This window comes from Echinops telfairi, unplaced genomic scaffold (assembly GCF_000313985.2).
Source record: "Echinops telfairi isolate 266 unplaced genomic scaffold, ASM31398v2 ScPeMD7_9;HRSCAF=40, whole genome shotgun sequence".
Lineage (NCBI taxonomy): Eukaryota > Metazoa > Chordata > Mammalia > Afrosoricida > Tenrecidae > Echinops > Echinops telfairi.
Window position 1 is genome coordinate 97687779 of NW_022103906.1, and position 21095 is coordinate 97708873.

The following is a 21095-nucleotide window of genomic DNA, read 5'->3' on the forward strand; positions in this document are numbered from 1 at the left end:
CAGGATATGACAAAATAAACAATTTATAAATTATCAAGGGCTCATGAGGGAAGGGGGAGCGGGGAGGGAGGGGGGAAATGAGGACCTGATGCCGGGGGCTTAAGTGGAGAGCGAATGTTTTGAGAATGACGAGGGTAACGAATGTAAAAATGTGCTTTACACAATTGCCATATGTATGGATTGTGATAAGTCGTATGAGCCCCTAATTAAAGGTTAAAAAAAAACAAACCCCAAACTCACTGCTTTCAGGCGGATTCCAGCTCCTAGTGAACGCAGAGGACAGGGCAGAACCGTCCCTGTGGGTGTCCGAGACCGAACTCTTCACCCGAGCAGATGCTTCGGCTCGTGCTGAGTTGTGGCTAGGAGCTAACACGTAACCAGGCATATAAAAAACCAAAACCCAAACTCAGTGCCACTGAGTGAGTCCATGCTGACTCACGGTGACCCTTAGGACAGGGTAGAATCATCCCTGTTGAGTTGCCACGACTGCACCTCTTTGGAAAAATAAAGCCCTGTCTCTCCTACCAGGGATATCCACACCAAAACACCAACCTCACGCCAGCAAGTCCACGCCAACTCATGGCGACCCTACAGGACCGGGTGGAGCTGTCCGGTGAGCCCCCCAGACTGTAGTAACTATTTACGGGAACAGAAAGCAGTTGCTGGTTTCAAACTGCTTACCTGTGTAACCACTACACCACCAGCTGGGCTCCTGCCCAGACACACAGGCCACCACGAGATCCAGAAGCTTCATAACCAGGGCCCCCGACAAGGGGGTGTGGGGTGTGCGGGGACCTGCCATGCTCAGACGGCAGGTAGTTTGGGAACAGGTGGTTGGTGGAGTTTCAGCTAAGTGGAGTTCCGTTTTTCATGGCCAGGGCGGAGTATGCGTTACTTACAGCTTCCATCAAGCCTTTCAGAGTCGGGGTCTTGAGCATCAGGGCATCAAAGACTTCTTCGGACTCCTTCCGCACGTAGAGCAGCACTGGTTCCCGGGGCCAAAGTGGGAGGACGACAAGGGGGTAGGGGACACGGCACAGTTAATCCAGGTAAGGGAAGTACGGAATTACAGGGGAAAGGAAGCACAGACATACGCATGAGGGACCACACAAAATCTGCCTTTTGGCCCGGACCGTCGCAGCTGAAGCAGACCTATCGAGGCAGCACAACTGGACGCGATTGGCTGGGGCCACTTGTTTGGTGGCAGGTTCCAAGCCCACTTCTAACGTCAACCTCCCACCAAGGAACGCACAGCAGCCTACCTCTCTTTGGTTCCTCTAGCCGGGTCAGTTTGGCAGGAGGTGGAGCGGCGAAGTCATCTTCTGTTCCGTACGGCCCCCTTTTCATGTTGGATCTGCAACGGACCCAGAACTCGCGCTCAGGGACTTTGGCTTCTGTGTCAGACACAGCACACGCTGTGCCGTTCACAGCTCCACATTTCATGTGTAGTCCAGGCCAGCCTCCTGACTTGGCCGGTCAAAAATGGGCGGCATGTGGGGCTTACTTGTGGAGTGAACCTCACATTGCCTGCCAGAACCCGCTCCCCGAGGAAATGCCTTCACGAGGCTGGGGGTTCCTTTCATGACAACTCTGTGGAGAAGGAGGGGTCTGTGAGGGCTTTCCAGAGGACAGAGCACCCGGCTAACGCAGAACCTTGGAGCAGGAAACACAGGCCCGGGCCGCTCGCCGGAAGGTCTGTTAGGAAGTGCCGTCTGACTTTGTTCCGGGAGAGCTTGTAGGTGCTCAGTGATGACGGATGCTGTGGTCCTAGTCCCGGGGCTCTTTCTAAGTCTGTGAGAAGAGAATGCTCTAACTCGCAGAGTGGGAGGATGGCATTCAGTCCTGGGCCTGCACCAAGAACGACCAGTTAGGGAGCACTGGGAGCACCATGCCTCCCTCCGGCAGTGTCCGTGGGAATGGGGAAGGCAGGACGCTGTGAGAGCAGGGACGTCTGGGGCTCATTGTCACAGGCCCAGAGGGAGGACTGTCCAGGGTCATGCGCACCAGTGCAAGGTAACAAGAAAACAACAAGATACGTGAGGAGGGAAGACAGTGTGTGCCTGGTTTGAAGCAGAAGGAGCCCTCCAACAAGCAGGAGTGGGGCCTGAACAACAGTCAGTCTCGTCTTTAGCACCTGACACCCCAACGTTCAATAGAAGTCTGTGTAGGATTTGTTGCTACAGATGTTAAGCACGGAAATGGCAGGGTTCTCAAGCTCCCACAGCCATGGAGTTGATGCGGCCTCAGCGGAGACCCTGCAGGACAGGGTGGAGGTGACCCTGCAGTAGAACTCTCTGTGGGAGTAGAAAGCCTCAGCTTTCTCCTGCAAAGCAGCCGGTGGTTTTGAACTGCCGAGCTCATGGTTGGCAACCCAGTGTGCAACCACTATACCACCAGGGCTCCCAGGTGGCAGAGTACAGTGAGCCTTTTGAGAAACAGGAGAGCAGGGAGCATCTGTGGTGTATCTGTGCTCAAAGTTCAAGTCTTGGGAGGGGAGAGGAAGGCAGGCACAGAGCTGAGGAAGGCGTGTAGCAGAATTTTTGAGCGTCCTGAATAGGGCATGGAGGACAATGGGGTGTAATCAGGAGGGGAACCCAGACCACAGCAGCCCCCAAAGCAAAGAGGGCTGAGCCTGGAGAAGTGAGCTGGGCAGGGCATGCAACAGGACAGGTCAGGAGAGGGAGGAGGAAAGCCCAGGCCTCCCGTGCCCGCTCAAGTGCACAGCCCCTGCACTGCCTCTGTGGACCCTGTGGACACTACTAGAAGACACTGACAGGACTGCAGAGAAAGGAAGTCTCCACGCAGAGCACCACACGGGGGAAATCCATCATCTCTTAACTCCACCGCCAACAAACTTCTAGAAGGCCCACATACACGTATGAAGTAGACACACCACGCACGCACACAAAGACGAGAATCTCAGGAACCCCTAATGTTAATAGCGGAGTTCGTTAGGTGGTAAAATTGTTTTATTTTTAACTCTCAGTACCCACAGAAGACATCAAAGGGCTCTTTCTACGAAGGCTCCACTGGAGAAGATAGGGAGGGAAATGGCAGGCCATTGTGTATGGAGATCAGGCAGGGAGGAAACCCAAGGGGTGGGGAGAGGATGGAGAGAGAGGGAAAGAGAAAGAGAGAGAGAGAGAGAGTTAGTTAGTTAGTTAGTTCTGGGCTTGGTAATCTACTACACAGCTGAGGCCAGGTGCAGTCCTCAGCTCTTATCCGCAAGGCCGGCACCTCCCTTACACTGGTGCACTTTTTGGGTATCTATCATGAATGAGGTGTAGTAATGCCATGTTGGAGTGCAGAACGCACTGATCTTCCCATTCTCGGCTATTTTGTTTCTAACCCCCAAAGATATAACAGAGGTCGTATTTACAAAGATATATTGCTAATAAAAAGAATCATGGGAAAAAGTTTAATGATGGGTCCAATGTACACTGCCGATGGAAGGCACAGAAATGCTGTGGCAGGTTGGGGACCACCTATCTTACCAACAAGAAGCCACAGTGATGCTGTAGGAATGAAATCTGAGGTCCCTTCTTAAAACCTTCTAAAGCTACACTGCCCAGCTGAGGTGAGGTGGATGGCGTAGAATGCGGTCACCTTTGACTGGTGATCAGCTGGGCTAAGTGCAAGGCCAGCAGTTTGAAACCACCAGAGGCTCCGAATGAGAAAGACGGGGCTTTCTACTCCCGTGAAGAGTTGCAGTCTTGGGAGCTCCCGGGAGCAGGTCCACCCTGTCCCAGAGGGTCGCGTGGACTTGACGGCAGGGAGTGTGCAGCTTCTCGAGGTGAGGACAAAGGGTGAGGGTGGCCGGTGTCTACCAAAGGCTCGAGCCCCCTTGTGGCTGCAGAGGAGAAAGGCGTGGCACAGGCAGTTCCGGGGACATGGTTGCTGCTGGCTGCCATCTTGTCCTTCCAGCTCATAGCGACCCTGTGCCCAGAGGCAGGACAACCCCGCCCGGTGCTGAACCGCCCTCGACACGCTGTGGGGCAGTGTGCTCTGTCGTGTGAGGTTGCTGAGCCAGAAGCGACCAGGCAGCAAGGAACAGCAGGCCCTTGCCACCAAAAGGGACCAGGCCCCTCGGAGCAGAGGCTGGTCTCGGCTGGAGAGGGGCGAGGACAAGACCCAGGAGTGTCTTGTGCCAAAAGCGAGTCATGCTCCAGGAAGGAGCGGGGCATGTCACAGGGCCAGCAGCCTTCTCCCCAAGGGGAACATTAAAGTCAGTCGGAGGCTAGTATGGACTCTTGCTATGTCAACAGCGGCACTGGAAGTTCGATGAGGAATGAGGTGTTTGTAAAATGTCTCGAGGTACCTCCCCACAAACACACAACATGAGGAAACAGAGCCACTTCCGAGTAAGAACCGTGGGAGGCACCTGGCTCCCGGAGTCCCAGTGGAACCCGGGGCAGGGCAGCCCAGCCTACATACATGACCTAAACCCAGCCAAGAGAAGTCAGCAGGCCCACCCTGAGAGGTTGGCAGTCTTCGCAAATGTTAGGATGCTAGAGATTGTTCCAGCTGGAAGGAGAAGGCGAGTGAAGAGAGGGTGAACTAAGGCACACGCTGAAGTGGATTTCTCTCTCTCTCTTTGTAACTAAAGACATCACAGGCACAACTGTCAAAACTTGGAGAGGGACTTAGGTTTAAATGGTATCAGTGCATGGATGATAATGGCCTGATTGTGGCAATTATATAAGAGAATGCCATCAGCTAGTAACTTAGTTCCAAGTGACTCAGGAGAAAAGTGTTTCTTTATCTCGCATTCACAATGTGTCTGTGAGCTTGAGCTCGCGTTAGAGTAAAAATCATTTACTGAGAGGAAACACTCTTACCCTTCACCGTCTAGGTCTTCGGCGGCGATGGGGAGAACCTGAGAACAAACAACACATTGCTTTTCAAAAACACGCTGGGACGTCTCTGACCATAAACACTGTCCCCAAGCAGGCCTGACTGAACCCGACCTGCCCCAAACAAGAGCTCTTAGCCTTGTTTCTTCAGGAACCAGGCTGCTCAGAGCATGCAGACCACTCTAACGCAGGGACAGGCCAGAGCAGATACAAACAACTGTCTGTGGCTATCTCTGTCCTGCAATGCCGAGCATGTCCCCAAAGCCTAGAATATCTACTGTGTGGTCCTCTGTGAAGAGACTTGCCAACCCCTGCCCACTCACCCCAAGCGGCTTCTTCGAAACCGAAGAAACATCCTAGCAGTGGCTTCCCGAGAACTCTGAAAAAAATCACTGGTCCTTACAAATCTCTCTTCCAAATGCATGATATGCCATCTGTATAGTATGTACTTGATCTCAGCCTCGAGACATGCCCGTCACTCTGTCCAGGCTTCTGTGTCCAGTGAGCGTGTGCTACAGAGCGGGGTGTGGCCACCCTTCAAACTCAGCACTACCTGCACTGTGAGCGGATGGCAAGGCAGTCACTGACACCGACCAGGCACAGGGCCCTCAGACGGAGCCTGCGTGAAGGCTGCCCACCCGTTCGCCCACTGGCTCTTCCTGCCTGCCCAAACCCTATCTGAGTTGCCAAGGAATTCCCGTATTCCCAAAGAGATCACATGCGCACGGACACAGAATCAAGCCTCATTTCGTTACCATTCTAGAATCTTCTTTCATGTTACCATTCTAGAATCTTTTGGAAAAGCTAAGAAACAGAATTTAGCAGACAGGTTTGTTACTGCATTTCCAAATCCATGACACTTAAACGTCGCCTGGCAAGGTCATGACGCCATCCATCCGAGTGCTCCAAAGGTCTTACCCTCCCCCTCCATTGGTGGAACCTGGCTGACATTGGCTCCTGTGTCCCACGAGTAACGCCCCAAGACCCTCTCTCGGCGAGTCCCGCCTTACTTACGTGAGTGCCGCGCTGAAGGCTGGCAAAGTGCACGTCGGGGATGAAGAGCACAGGCTGGGTGTCCAGGTCCAGGAAGGGCTTGAACACGGTGATGTCCAGTCTCTTGTGGGTGGGCAGCAGCGGCACCTTAACATCAGAAACTGTAAAAGAAACCGGGGTGGGGCGGGGAGGGAGAACATCGGTCAGCAGGCTGTGGGCACAGGCTGGATGCAGACCCCGGGCCTGTCCCCCGGGGAGGGTACTCGTGCTCCCCCAGCAGCACTAACTCCTCTCTGGGAGATGGGCCCTGGTCCCTGCACTGAGGGAAAAGTCCCTTTGGGTGAAGAAACCTGCTGTGTGTGTTTAGGCCCCAATCAACTGAGCATCTTTTCAAAACCAAAAGCATAGAAGTGTCTCTTTAAACACAGGCCCGTACGTGCACATGCGGAAGACCTGGCGCAGAAGCGAGCCTTAGTTCCTTTTTGTCTGGGAGGCTGAAAGGTATAACAGTAGAAACATCCACCTGGGGGTCCACTTCCGTCAGCTGTCCTAATGAATCCCGTGCATTCTAACAGCCACGCACCCTGCCACTGCAGAGCACCCCGAGCGAGCGTGCTGCAGTGAGCCTGCCTGCCTCCCTCTGCTAGCTGATGAAACTAGACTCCACCTTCCCTCCAGCCTGGCCTCAGGTCCGGCCGATGAGGTTGGCTTGCTGCTCTCTGAAGTGACATGGGAATGGCGTCGGCACTTTGATGCCAGTGGGTGTCACCTTAACGTCTGCTGAGCCAGACGGCCCGTTCAAAGGACGCAGAGCAGACCAGTGCGACGGGCAGAGTTGCTCTGTATTTCCCTGTGAGTTGAGTCACAGTGTTTGGGGTTGAATATGAACATCGGTCACACTATAAAAGCAGCAAGAAAAGCCGCTTTCCTCGTGAACTGTCAGGTGAGAAGAAACGCCGCCCAGATTCCGTACGTGTGACAGACCTACACACACCCAGAAGGTTAAGACCTTGTGGGCTCCCAGCTCTTCTTCCTCTTCTAGGACAATCACTATTTTCAATCTAGACAAGCAGTTAGTTATCAGGTAGAACGTGTGTGTTCTTTTCAGAACTGGGACTGCAACCTGAGCTCGCACAGACAGCCAAGAACTCTGCCTGACAAAAACCTCAAGAATATGAGGGGTACCCCCAAAACCAGATGTGATGGGAGGGGGACAGTGCATTTGGAGTTCGTTCCACCAGGTCAGACAGTCAGTCACTTTCTATTTAGAGGTTCTGAGGAGATGGCGTATGAGTGTGCGACAAAACAGGTCTGATTCGTGGCAGACAGGGGACTGGTTTTGCCACCACGACAATGCACCTGCTCACGCAGCCATCTCAAAGCACCAGTTTTGGGGGGGCACAAAACAGCATGCCTCTCTTGCCTCACACACCTTACTCACCTGACCTCCCTCTGTGTGACTTCATTTTGTTTCCGTGAATGAAGAGGGACATGAAAGGACAGCAATTTGACAACGTAGAAGAAGTGAAGAAACAAACTGTTGGAGGTGCTGTCAGCCATACAAACAGATGAGTTTGAAAAATGTTTCCAAGAATGGAATCACAGATTTGACCAATGTATTAAGGGTAACTGTGTGTCCTTTGGAGGTGATAAGGTTGTTTTATAAAATAAAAAAAATTAAATACATAGCTCTGGAAAAAAATTCCGGTTGTTTTTGGGTACCCCTCATACTTCGCATGGTCCCCAAGAAAAGGCTCACGGTTCAGCACTCCTGTTTGCCGCTGTTTGGAATGGGAAAGGCCTGAGCCACTTGGCGGGGCATCTCTACTTACAGGCACCCCCTGGGAGCCGGGGGCGGACACTTGCCTTTTCTCTTGCTTTGTTTCCGCTCCTCGTCCCGGATTTTCCGCTCCGCGCCCTGGGTGACAAGAGAAGACGGGTTTCTGTAGGTCTGATCCCCTTTGTAACCCTGACCCTGACCCTCTCCCCGTCTCTCCGCTCTGGGGAGGATGTTCATCATGGGGCATCGCCTCTAAAAAGTCTAGTACCAATAATTAATAAACTAATAACTGTGTCTAATGGTAGCAAATCACAGGGAAATAGTTCTGCCTGCTTCAGCAAAGACAGCAAACTCCCCGAGACTCACGGATGTGGCCATGCTCAGTCTACAGCGGGAGGGTCTGTCACCCTGCCTGCAGTCACTGCCCCATGTCCCGTTCAAGGAAGCGAAGGCCTCGTGTGACTACACGCTCCGATGGGCAACATGGGGGTCACTGCGGGTGGTGACTCTGTGTCTGTTATTAGTCATCAACGTGCAAATAAGCACCATGAAACAATTACTTTGATGGATTTACTGACGTTTACTTCTGAGCGGCAGAGATTCCAAACCAGGAGTGCGTCATTTCACCTCTAAGTTCCGGAAGCAACTTGCCACTCCAGGTACCCTGAGGGCAGAGGTGGGATGAGATTAACAGGTCTCTCCGGCACCAGTACCTTCAGGGCTGTGCACTGACAGCAGGAAGGAGGCACGGAAGTAATGCCTATTTTCAGGGCCTTCCAACGAAAGCCACAGGCCATGAGGGCTGAGTTCAGGGTGTGCACTGGCCGGGGCTACACAAACCACCGCTGGAAGCAGACTCCGGATTTCTAACCAGGGTTCTTTCTGTGTGATGGTTTTTTGTCACTTGACACTGCTATCGGCCCGTGGTTAACCAACAAACACGGTGACTGACTGGCCTATACATCTGGCACGGAGGCCTCTGATCCTTTACTTGTCATAAATAACGGCGTGAGCAGGAGATGGAGCCCTGGGCTGTCCCAACCACGTTCTCTGGTTGGGACGCTGAAGAAAAAGAATCTGCTTCCTAGGATGCAATCACACTGCAGTTGTGAAGCACACACACAGCCAAGGGAACTGGTTTCTAAGCTCTGTACCAGCACACAGTACAAAATAACTTGGGACTGTTTGTGGAAACCTTTTCCGTGTTTCGGTTTGTTTGTTTTTTAATCCACAAATCTTCCTTGAAGCCAAGTGTGTTGATGAGCAAATCAGCTTCCCTGTGCATCGTGCATGCGGTCATTACCCGCTGGCGTGGGGAGCTGTAGGTCATGCCGAGTCAAGCCGGCACCTCTGACCCATCCACAGCCTGGCTCTCAGATTAGCCGGCACACAAAGATCAGAAAGGTCGACAAGTCAGAATGATGCTGTTTGCTGAGTCAGATAATAACAGCAGTGGCTTGTCCTGGGCATGGGGGCCCTGCTGGTGTAGTGGGTTACTGGTGGGACTGCTAACCCCGAGAGCAGCAGTGTGAAACCACCAGCCGCTCTGTGGGCGAAAGATGAGGCTTTCTACTCCCGTCAAGAGTCACAGGCGGAGAAACCCACAGGGGCGGTTCTACTGGGTCCTCTGGGGTCACTAGGAGCTGGAACGGCCTCGTGGCAGTGCGTGTGGCTGTGTTGTTTGGTACCGTGTATGACTATTTTGCTTTCTTCCTTCTAACGGTTTGTTCACACTCCCCTTCTGCTGTATAGAAAATGACATTCAGGACAGAGTGACCCCAGCCACGCTGGCACGGGAGGGCGGGTGGAGCCTGACTCAGAGACCCCTGTGGAGTTGCCAAGACCGTAGATCCTCATGGAGGAAAGTCTCATCATTGCCGCATGGCTGCCGAGTGTGAGCCTCTGGCTCGGCAGGTAGCAGCCGACATTTACCCGATGGGTCAAGAATGAAACAGGGTCCTGCTTCACAGTGGAGGTGCTATCAGAGCACGCCAAGTGTCCACTGCAAACTGCCCTTGACTCGGAAAGGCCTTACAAGAGTGCTGCTGGACACAGCTAGGACCCGGGAACGGCTGGTCTAGAGCAGGCCTCTGTTGTGTTCACTATTCAGTATCAGCAAAGGTGTTTTGAAATGTAAAAGCCCATGTGACATTTGGATGCTCGAGTGACGGGGTCAAAAGAATATCAAAGGAAATTATTTCCTACATAGACAAGAGACGATTTTTAGAACTAGCAGATATGAGCATTTAAAACCAGAAAACCTGAATGGATGAAAGTAGCTTCTCCCTAGCTTTTTATGGTAACAAACAAAAAAAATACAGAATGCGTCCACCTAACACAGGGTGCATTCCAACAGTTTTTCCTGCCGTGTTCTGCTGACTGGGAGAGGAAGGTGACGTGGAATAGTGCCTCCTGTTCCCCACTAGGGCGGAGCTCCCCACGTCAGACACCGCCTGTGGGAATGCGGACTCACCGCCCCGCATCCCTGGAAGGGGACTATTTTGGAGGTGAGGTGACCACGGGGAGGTAGAGGCGCAAGGAGGAGGAGGCTGCCAATTGTGTGGCTTTCCCAGGAGATGGTCTCGGATCACTGAGTGGGCTTCCAGTGCAATTCTGGGGCCCCTTCAATGAGGCAGCCGAAAGCAAAGACTCGGACACAAGAGGTGAGGACTGGGAGCCTGTCGGAGGACCGGGTGCCATGCGCCATGTGGGCACTAGCCGTGGCGGGTTTTGAAGGTGGTGGGAGCCCGAGTGGCAAGGCAGCAGACACTCCCCTAAAGCCTCCAGTGGGAAGGGGGCCCTGCTGACCCCTGGGCTTTAGCCCAGCAAGACCCGTTTGGATTCCTTGCCTGCACAGCGATAGGATCTGCGCTGATCAAGCCTTGGCATTCGAGCAGCACAGGAAACTAGAGGGGCTTGGTGATGCTACCAGGTGGGGACTGCATCAACACTGACTGATGGGGGCGCCTGAGCAAGCTCTGAGCTGGGAAGGTGTCCAGTGCCTTCACGGCGGTCAGAGGCTACGCTCGACGGACCTCATAGGAAGTTGGGGTGACGGCAGATGAGGCGATCGGCCCGTTCTCTCTAGCTGTCAGTTGCTGAGTGTGGTGGAGTTGGCTCCGAGTCACAGTGACTCTGGGTGACCCTGGGTAGGTCAGTTTAACGGGGATTCCTGGGCAGAAAGCTCTCTGAGAACACATCGTCAGGGCTTTTCCTCCCATGGAGTGGCGAGGAGGTCTGAACTCCCAACCTTGTGGTTAGCAGCCAGCCAGAACTGGGACTACCCGTTCAACTAGGGCTGCTTCCCAGGTGCCAAGAACACATCTCCCTGGGTGTGCAGGAGGCAGAAGTGAGAGGCCCAGGCAAAGAGGGCTCCAACAGTGGCCGCTGGGGACAAGTCCCAGGACGTTAGGGGCACGCACAGCCGGGCATGCATCTCATACCCGCTCCCTTCCCGCCCACACAACCCACAGCAGTGCTGCTGATCAGCCCGTCTCATCTCTCCGCTGAAATGAGATTCTCTCTCCACCTGACACAAGGTGACGGCAGCCATTCTGCTCATTTACAACACGCTCTGTGACACTTGCGGTGGGCTCAGCCTGAACTCGCTCATGACCCCGCTCTTCTCTCTGTGAGGCAGCGGGTGGGTCCCTGCCACCCCTTCAGGCTCAGCGACCGTGCTGTCTTACCTTGTCACAAAAGACCTTGATCTGGCAGTAGGCCCGGTGCACAGGCTTGTTGCTCCGGTTGTTGTAGCTGTAGGTATCGATTTGAATGTTCAGAGGCAATCCCTTCACGCCCTTCTGAGAAGAGAAGTCTGTGCTTAAGCAGTTCACGGAGATGAACACCTGCAAAGTGATGAGAAGTCCTAGTCAACAACAGGCACCAACTGCCAACCCGAGCGCCCAGCAGCCAGCTCTCTGTCGCCTGAGAGCCCACGCTGACTCACGGCAGCCCTGCGGACAGGGCAGCCCTGGCCCTGTGCGTTTCCAAGACGACAACCGTCTACAGGAGTCGACAGCCACATCTTCACCTGCAGAGCAGCTGGTAGTGGTTTCCAACCACCGACCTCATAGTTAGCATCCCAACCCGGAGCCACGGGGGCTCCTGCCAACCAAAACAGAGGGTGGAAATATGGCATCCCTGAAAGGATGCAAATATACTCCCAGTAGGACTGAGCTTCTCGCTTCAAGTCCGTTTCTCACAGGCTAACAAAGATTCTCTTTTGAAACAGCCTTTGAGGGCAAGTTACTGCTTGGCGCGGTGGGGCACGTGCAGCACCCGCTCACCACGGGGATTCCTGTGGTTGATGTCACTGACTTGTACCTGGCTCTAGTCGTTGTACAGAAGGTCCCTCCCCGGGTCGCCCGGGGTGGGGGGTTGTTCCTGCCTGCTGACTGAGAGGCCGGCAGTTTGAACCCAGCCAGTGGCACATTGGTTTCCCTAATGATGACAGCCCAGAAGGCTCTGTGAGAGTCACCACAACGTCTGGATACAGTCACAATAGAAAAAAGACCTTCGATCACAGGCAGGGCAGACTGCAGAGGGGGTGCAGGAGACGGCAGCGCTGAGCCCCTGCTAATTTCTCCTCCGGGAACACTGAGTGAGGATCAGCCACGTCAGCTGAGAGTGCCCTCAGCCCCGCGGTCTCCGCAGCGGTTTCACAGTCCACTCCAAACTCGGGAAGGGGCGGGGGTCATCTGCTGTGATGGTCGTCAGCCGTGGGCTAGGTTCTAATGTTGTAGAAGTTATGAAATCTGCATAATTCAGGTCCACAAGATTACAAATCTCAATCCACCTGCCCCTCCCCCTCCAAGTCGGTCTCATCCGTCTTTGGACAGTGATAAAACCAGGGTGGATCACTGGGAGATTCTACCCAAGTCTCAGTTTTGTTGCTGGTTGACCAAGCATCTCTGAATTGACCACTCTACCTTTTAGTTTGTCTTCTTTTTAAAAATGAGAAGAAAGGTGGGGGTGTAATGAAGCTTTCATGTGAGTCAATGTCATTGGCCTGTGCGAAACAGACGCTAAGGTGGTAAACTTTCTAATGTTAACGAGAACTCCGTGCTCGGGAAACAGCCACACTCACATGGTCTCCACTCCAGACGGTTAGACAAAGACGGGTGAGCTCTCCGGGGAGGACACTCACCCAAGGAGCCACTGTGCTTGGTTCTATTTCCCAGAGAAGGGAAAAGCCCAGCGATGTAAGCACCAGACAGGAGCTGCGCTGCTCAACCACAAGATGGCTCGGAGAAGACGGTTTAAACAGGACTTTGTCTATTGTCACCGAGGGCTTCAAAGCCTGTGTTCGTCGGCCGGTCAGTCCCTGACCCACTCAAACGACTGTTCCAGAGCGCAGGCAGCTCCAACGACGGCTCCTTTCTCTTTCCCCACAATTGGACAACTGTTCTGCTGACAGTTGACAGCTTTCCATTGTAATTTAGGTGAGGACTGGCGTCTGAAGCTCGGCACCCACACGCACTAAGTTTCTACTCCGCCCTTGCACCTCCTCCAGGGCCAGCACCCGAGTCTGCTCCTCCTGGGTCTGGTTTCCCGTTTCGATTCCTCTTTCTGGGGAGCCCCTGGACTCTGTCCTTGGGTAGATGCCCCATCTCTCGTCTTGAGTGGGCGATTTCTCTGCCTCACTTCCCGACCTGAAGGGAGACTCGTGGAGTAGCCTGGGGGCGGGGGGTCCCCGCTTGTCTGCCTCCAACCAGCGGGTCTGGTCTCTTAGGATGCTGAGCGGTTTCCTCAGACACTACCAGGATCTTTGCAGGCGACTCTTCCCAGAGGACTTGGCGGTGGTCTTGGGGCGTGGAGACCTCATGTACAGGGTCTGTGAGGCCATCATGGCACCGATTGTTTCCAAGGGGCTTTGGCTGTGTTCACCCGTCTTTCCTCCGGACCAGGGCTGCTTTAGGCCCCAGGCACTACACTCACCCAGCAGGATGCAGTGTCTCTGTGACGAGGTTGACGTGGCCCCCACTTGGCGGCGGTGACTCCCTTGCATGCTCAGCCAGTCACACGGCACACTTGCGGCAGAGGTGCCCACCGACGGGCAGCCACTGTCTACACACCTCTCTTCAGCCCCTTTCTGTCTGCTGAGCCTGCACGTCTGTCCAGGGTTTGATGGGCAGCTCGCTGCAGAGGGTGGGTCACAGTGCTCCCCTCAGGTGCCTGCAACTCCCAAACAGCCGGGCCTCTGACCCTGTTTCCATCACGTTTTGACCCCTCGCTCCCCCTGCAAGTTAACATTGGTCTGCCCTCTACCCTGGGATCCTCCCTCCATCCATCCCTCCCTGCCTGCCTCAGCTAGCCATCAAAGCCTGTTTCTTTGAGTCTGAAAGCCTTTCCTGGACTCTCTGTAACGGTGGCTTCATACAGCAGTAGCCCGTGTGCCAACAGGCTCTGTCCCTCTCACTAGCCCACCCCTCCCTCGGCCATCAAGCTAGAGTTTAACCTCTGCCCTCCAGGTATGGAATTTACTTCTGTCACGCGGGCACCACACAGTGGCTGTTAGTGGAATGACAGCTTCTAAGAGGAAGGTGGGTCTATGTCAAATGTCTTTGACATAGCAAACCATTTGACAGCAAACCATTGGGCGAGACAAAGCTCAAAGGCGAAGGCCTTAGCCCTAACAACCTAAGGTAGGTTGCCAAAGTGTGAGCAGGCGCCACTGCCTGAAAAGGGGGGAAATCAGCAAGAATGTCAGAGGTACGAGGAGAAAGGAGACAGACGAGAAGGGTCCAAACGGATGAAATTTCTCACCACGGCGACAAGAATTCTCTCTAGGAACGATGCAGTGTTGACCAAGTGTTTTACCCTTGGCTCTAGTCTATAAGCTGCTTTTGAGTCTGAAGAGACATAAAAGGCCCTAAAACGATGGTGAAACTTGTCCAAATTCACAAATTTGGAAGTCTTCTTTCATCTTGTCCCTTGACAAACGCTCCACACAGAGTGGCCATCTCGCTGTCCCTGGGCACTCCCGTTCACTGTGGCCTCGCCCCTCTGCCTAGCCATCCCTGCTCCTCTCCCCCACGTCTGGCTCCACTGCAAGTCCCAAGACTCCATGCCATGCGGACCTCAGAGCCCGCGGCACTACCCTCACTTGCCCGTTGCAGAAGGAGCCCTGGCAACTTTGTGGCTAAGCGCCCAGCCGTCCCTCTGCCAGAGGAAGATGCAGCAGCTGGGCACCTGCTGAGGGCAGTGCAGCCCTGTCCAACATGGGCACAGGGAGTTGGAATCGGCGTGGCAGCATGGGGTTTGGTTTGGGTTGATATAAGGCAGAGTGATGTCTCTCTGACAGATGAAGCGCGGAGGCAGAAAGAAGCTGGGGTTAACAGTGAGGACTATTCTGCCCTTTGTACTCTCTTGCCTCTCTTTTCTGAATTAAATGTTCCCTCGACTCCTCCTCTGGTAGGGTGGCTTGTGAGTTTGCGTGTGTCTGGTCCATTTCCCTGACTAGACTAGTGCTTGTCGGCTCTCTGCCGAGTGCCGTGGTCAACACTTAGCACAGGGCCTGAGCTCTGCCGTCAGGGGCCACTGAGCTGGTTCCGACCCACGGCAACCCTTGCGCAGCAGAAGGAAGCACTGCCAGTCCTGTGTCGTCCTCACAACGGATCCCGTGCCCGAGCCCTCTGAGGACATGTCTAGGATTGCTTTCTCTGGCTGGCTGGCTAGTTTCCCTTCCCAGTTAATAAGCAAATTGCTTTCTACACATGCAGACCTAGGTCAGAAGGGGCACACACGAGTTTCTAATCTGTTCCTAAGACTGCATGCTCGGACCTCATACGCTTTCCTCCTGACCACGCATGCTGTCGAGAGAGGCCGCCCGCCCGCCCGATGATGATGCTGGGGATGATGCTGGGACGGGGCAGAGGGCTGAGGAGACAGCGCTCAGGAAACACACTCGGGTTTGGAACAGGACCAGTCTGTGCCAGCCACTGAGGACGTCTCCACCGTCCCCATTTCCACAACCAAACGGGATCCTGAACTTGGCCCTGTCATTCCCGGCCACTGGGCTCGGTTCCCACCTCACAGTGATCCGCCTGGGAAACAAGCTAGCCCTCACCCTCGAAAATTCCAGAACGTCTATGACCCAAACTAATGCTCCCCTTTGCAAGAGGATTTCACAGGAATCCAACCTGAAACTTAACCACCCCCCAACCACCCCCCTTACTTCCCAGCTTCAAGTTTCTATTCAAAGCCCAAAGAAGCAGGAGCCAAATCCCAGGATCAGTGTGCACAGGGACTCCTCCGAAGGACCTGGCTCTCATGATTCACAACCATCTGCAGTCTCGTACTTACAAACATCTCTCCCACCCAGAGCTGGCAGTGCCTAGATGGATCAGTGTTGACATTCCTAACTTGGCATTAAAAATACCACCCTGCTTGGGTGGGCACACTGCCACACACCAGTCAAGGCAGACACAGGGTGAAATGCGTGCATACTAGCCTGGAGACCCCAGGGGCTCCTGGGAAGGGCGGCGAGCTGACACCTGGGATGAAGACAATGGGACTGGCTCTCGTCGCCGTGGGATTGCCGTGGGAACAAGGTGAGGAGGAGAGCTGACGGGAGATGCTGGCTCCAAACCCGTTCAGCCAGAGCCCTCCTTGCCAAGCCCTGATCCAGACCATTCTCTGAGCTGTGCAGACCCTGGTTCCTCCTCAAAGAGAAGCAGAAAGGTATTATCTCCCTTCTGCAACTGGATATTTTTATTTTCTACATAAGCGACTTCCTGACAAAACAGCTGGTGTGAACTTCTCCCTAGTACAGAATTTCACCCACGGAAGTGCGTGCGTGGTGTTGTCAACATGGCCTACGCTCCCAGAGGGACTGGGGCAAGGGCCGAGGAAGGAGCCCAGCTTCCAGACGTCTCTCACTGGGGATGCACCAACATGTGGTCAAGGGCGTCCAAACAGGCTTGAGAAAGCAAGTGTGGAAATGCACGCCAGGTCTCTCCCTTTGGGAAAGTCTGGAGGCAAAAACATGGCCCGTTTTGTTTCTCCCTTACGATTGGTTCTGTCTGCTACCAGAGAACAGGTCCAGTCTAATGGATCTGGAGGAAGCAGCCCTTCAGCTTGCTCTCAAGGTACAGGGGGCGCGTCTATGGAGGACAGGACAGGGGACCGACCACACAGTCTCCTGCGGACGGACTGTGGGAAAGAGGCAGGGCGTGAGATGGTCCATGCCACACACCATACATCCTCCTCCGCAGAACAGGTGCACACACACGCCCCCTCCCCAAGTGTCCTGCTTCTTGATGACAGCAGCCGGGATGAGAGTCTTCAGTTCTGTGGGATGGCGTCAGGGGCTCAGACGCTAAGAGCTCAAACGATGACCACTGTGGGGCTCATGCTCCCTGCCCACGTACTCGGAGGAAAAGTTTCATTTTACTCAACTCAGCAGAACAACGCAGTCCAAGGGGAGCAGCCCATGTTCCTGGTCACAGTGACGACAGAGAAAAACAACCAGCCACAAAGTACGCTGCCGAGCAGGCTGGAGGCGCCCTGCAAGAGCCCTTCCCCCACGGGCAGCCCATCTCCTGAAGGCAGCTCCTCCTTCCTAGCCTGAGGAGCTCTGAGAGAACTCATTCTGTCTTCAAATCTGTTTGAAGGCGAGAGGCAAATAACAAAACAAGCTGACCAGTTTTTCATTCCGAATGTTTACAAACACAAAAGCCACGAGAAATTAGATCTTGAACTGACTGATCCTGATTTTCCCAGGAAGCGTTATGACAGCCACCCCACCCCATCAGCAGCATTGGCTGCTTTCCCAGGGTCACTCCTCAAAGGGAGCGGACAAAGCCTGAGTGTGCTCAGAAGAGAGACCAGCGTCCCAGACCCACTGCCCCGCAGCTATGGGAACCCCCGCCAACTCACCTACTAATTTTGGGCTGTATCATCAACACCCCAAACCAAGGCCCAATTCCCGGAAAACGTGCAGACACGGAAGCTTTTAACGAGTGGATTTAAAGTGTGGGGGCAAATTACAGAACTATCAATTACCCAATCCGATGCTCCTGGAGAAAGCATCAACCAAGCCATCTGAATTTGGCGGCGGAAAGGTAGGAACGTTACCAGGCGTCGAGTCGGGAGCTGGATCAGGAATCTGACTCAGTCAAGTACACTGTCCCCGGGAACGAGCAACAGGGTCTGTTGTCTGCACCGTGGGCGCCACAGCCGCTGTCCGGCAGTAGGGTTCACAGGCAAGGGAGGAACTCAGCCTGCCCATGGAGTCGGCGCAGGGTGCTTCCCATGAGAAGCTCAGGACGGGTTTTGTAGCCTTTCAGAGAATTTCCTGCGGCTTAACGATATGATTCGCTCAAGTAACGTGGATGTTGAAGATGCAAAATGCGAGTCTTTGCGTTCACCGAGAACAAAATGCACCAGGCTGGTGGAGTGTGGATGAGCACACGGTTCCCTCTGGAAGGGATCTGGTTTTTCACCCAGCGTGGAGTAAACCAGGACGAGGCTCCTGAGGACAGGTGAGAGGCCGTAGGAGCTCACCGGGCAATATCAGCTCAGAGACTAGAAAAACCAAAGAGCTTCTGACCAATCACTAACAACCATAGTCGGAAAAGCCACAGGTAGACAACATTCTCCGTGTCATTTCCCAATCTGACTAGATTCAGTTCCAAATGCTCAGCTCACAATAGGGCCTGGTGACAACCACCCCCCATAACAGGAGCCGATAAACAGTGGATCATGCGGGGGAGGGGTGGTGAGAAAGCGGAGACCCCCACCGAGACGGAGGGGCAGGGTGTCTGCAGCAGTGGGCTCCAACACAGTCCCACCATGGCAGGTGTGCTCCGCTGTGCTGTTCACAGGGAAGCCCAGTTAAATCTGCCTCAACAACGCACAGTCTCCTCCGTGGTTTTATCTTCTCTTCCCTCTCCCTCCACCCTAGCCGCTTAGTGTCACTCACCCCTTTTGGAGCAGCTGGTCCTGGACACTGGGCGGTCTTTATTGCTTTGAGACGAATGACGTCCACATGTCTTCAATTTTCACCACACCTTTCTCCAGGTGGGAGAGGCTAACAGTGGCCCCTTAGATGGGGACTCCCCAGCTTTTACACCCAGAGCAGGATGTAGAATACTGTCTTACGCCAACTGACCATCGTGTGCTCCCAGACTGTGGTCCAGAGCCCTTTCTCACTACAGAATCCTCAACGTCTTAGCCACACATTTCCAGTAACCCACCCATGTCACGTAATAAACACTAGCTTCTTCTTGGGGGCCTATCTATATAAGATAAGCAGGATAAGCAATCCCAAGGAGACAGCAATGGGACCGATGGTTCTGAGGGGGCATGGGAGAGGAAGAAGAGAAGTGGGGGCAGGAGCAGTGAACCAATAATGACAGGGACAGGGGAATAGCAAGGGGGGCTCTAAAACTGACGATGAGGAAGGTGTAATTTTCCTGGTCGTGTTTGATCAATTGAGATGTATCTGAGAGGAATTACTGAGAGGTGAATGATGGGTAAACATGATAGTTGGGCAGGAGGAAAAAGAACAAGAAAGTAGGATATACCTATAGGCATAAATATAGTTATGTAAATATATAAATATCGGTGAATTTGTATGTGTGCATATGTGTATACACACACACAAGGAAGCAGATGGACTTTGGGCCTCTACTTAATTCTCACCTCAGTACAAGAACAGTTTGTTGTAACAATGAGGCAATTTGTATGATCCTCACCTTCCCGACATGATCGCTGATGATAAAGCAGGAAGCAGATGTGGTGAGGAAAGCTGATGGTGCCCAGCTATTAAAAGAAATAGCATCTGGGGCCATAAAGGCTTTAATTTAAACAAGGGACCATCTAGCAGGGAAGCAACAAAGCCCACGTGGAAGAAGCACACCAGCCTGTGTGATCACAAGGTGTCGACGGGAACAGATATCAGAAGTTCAAAAACAAGCAATCAAATTGACATGAAGGAGCACAGGCAAAGTGGAGACCCCAAACCATCTGTCAGATAATCGGGCAGTCCTCACAGAAGGGCCACACCGAAGGGACAATGTGTCTCGGGTGCAGTACAGCAACGATGAAACACAGAACCATGCTCTAGTTCTTTGAAATGTCCTCCCCTTACTAGTATGGTCTTAGTTTACCCCATTAACCGTGTTAGACCTGCGTATGTTCATTTGTATGGGTAACATCATTCGATGCATGAGATCCAAGATAGATAAACTCTTCAGAAACAGTAACTGGAGTAATGATTCCCTGAGGGTATGGAAAGTGGGGGTGGGGGGTGTGTGTATGGGGGAACTGATAACAAGGATGACTGTATAACCCCATTCCAGGGGAATGAGTAACAGAATTGTAGGTGAACGGATACATCAGATTACATAAGGCAAAAATATATTAATAATAATATATAATGAAACAATGGGGGTAGGGAGTGGATAAAGGGATGCTGATATCAGAGTTTAAGAATAAAGAAAATATTTTGAAAATGATGGTATCAGCAATTGTACAACTGTGCTTGACCTAATTGAATTATGGATTGTTATAGCTTTAAGTGCTCCCAATAAAATAAATTTTTTTAAGGGAGGAAAAGAAAAACAGACTAGCTTCTTTTGCCATTCAAACTGACCTCTACCCTTCTCCTACCCACAGCAGTGCTTCTCAGATGAGAAAATACACACATCCTTTTTACGAGAGCTGAACGGCCCATCACCTCCAGATGCTAGCTGGAGACATTCCTTTATTCAAACAGGCTACAGAGGTTTTGGTCCCTCAGGACCGGAAGACCTCATTGGGCTTCAGTCTGACACAAGTCCAAGATTCAAAGGGCCAGCAGTGGAACGGAAATGCCAGGGCAGCGTTGGGCTTCACAGTGGCAATCCAGAATATGTTTGTGATTTTATTAAAATGTTTTGTCACTGAATGGAAGACATACTCTTAAAAATGGTTAAAGACCCTCCAAACCCGAGACACTTGGTTCATGGACCGAGGGCTGGAGCCGTCTCCCAGCTCTGCCAGACAAGGACCAAGGACGAGCAGGACCCAGTGCCGCCCGCTCCTCCCTCACTGCCTGACGCCACTCAGTTGAAGGCCGGTACCTTGAGCTCTCTCCTCAAAACGTATCAAGCTGATGGGCCCATTCTGGTCTCCAAATGTCTGGCGAGACCGCTTGCTCTCCCTCAGGACTGCCCTCAGGTGTCCCCTCCGGGAGCCCTCCTAGCCCTGCGGTTTCCCCTGTGAGCCCATCCAGCACAGGACTGACTGCCCCGTGTGCAGGTACGGTGCAATCCCCCCAGAGACATGAGACTCCTGGAGAACGGGTCACGTCTTGCTCATCCCTGCATTCCCAGGGCATCCGAGCAGCGCTTGTTCCGTCAGCTGTGCGTAGTCACGGAGCGAGTGACCCCAAGCCCTAGACGCTAGCCAAACAAAACTGCACGCTGCTGTGGTTTTATATGAACGAGCATTTACTGGGTTCTTACTATGTACCTGACTCT

The 21095-nt window shown here is 53.3% G+C and overlaps 1 protein-coding gene across 1 annotated transcript in view; it reads right to left on the reverse strand.

Moving 5' to 3' along the window:
* Positions 1–21095, reverse strand: part of GRHL1 (grainyhead like transcription factor 1) — a 60412-nt gene that overhangs the window by 7820 nt on the left and 31497 nt on the right. Inside the window, exons 9-14 of the mRNA XM_045286599.1 lie at positions 11316–11474; positions 7713–7764; positions 5868–6007; positions 4839–4876; positions 1263–1354; positions 900–985 (exon numbers count right to left, since the gene is read on the reverse strand). Coding sequence (XP_045142534.1) covers positions 900–985; positions 1263–1354; positions 4839–4876; positions 5868–6007; positions 7713–7764; positions 11316–11474 — 567 coding nt within the window. The remainder of the gene's footprint in view (positions 1–899; positions 986–1262; positions 1355–4838; positions 4877–5867; positions 6008–7712; positions 7765–11315; positions 11475–21095) is intronic.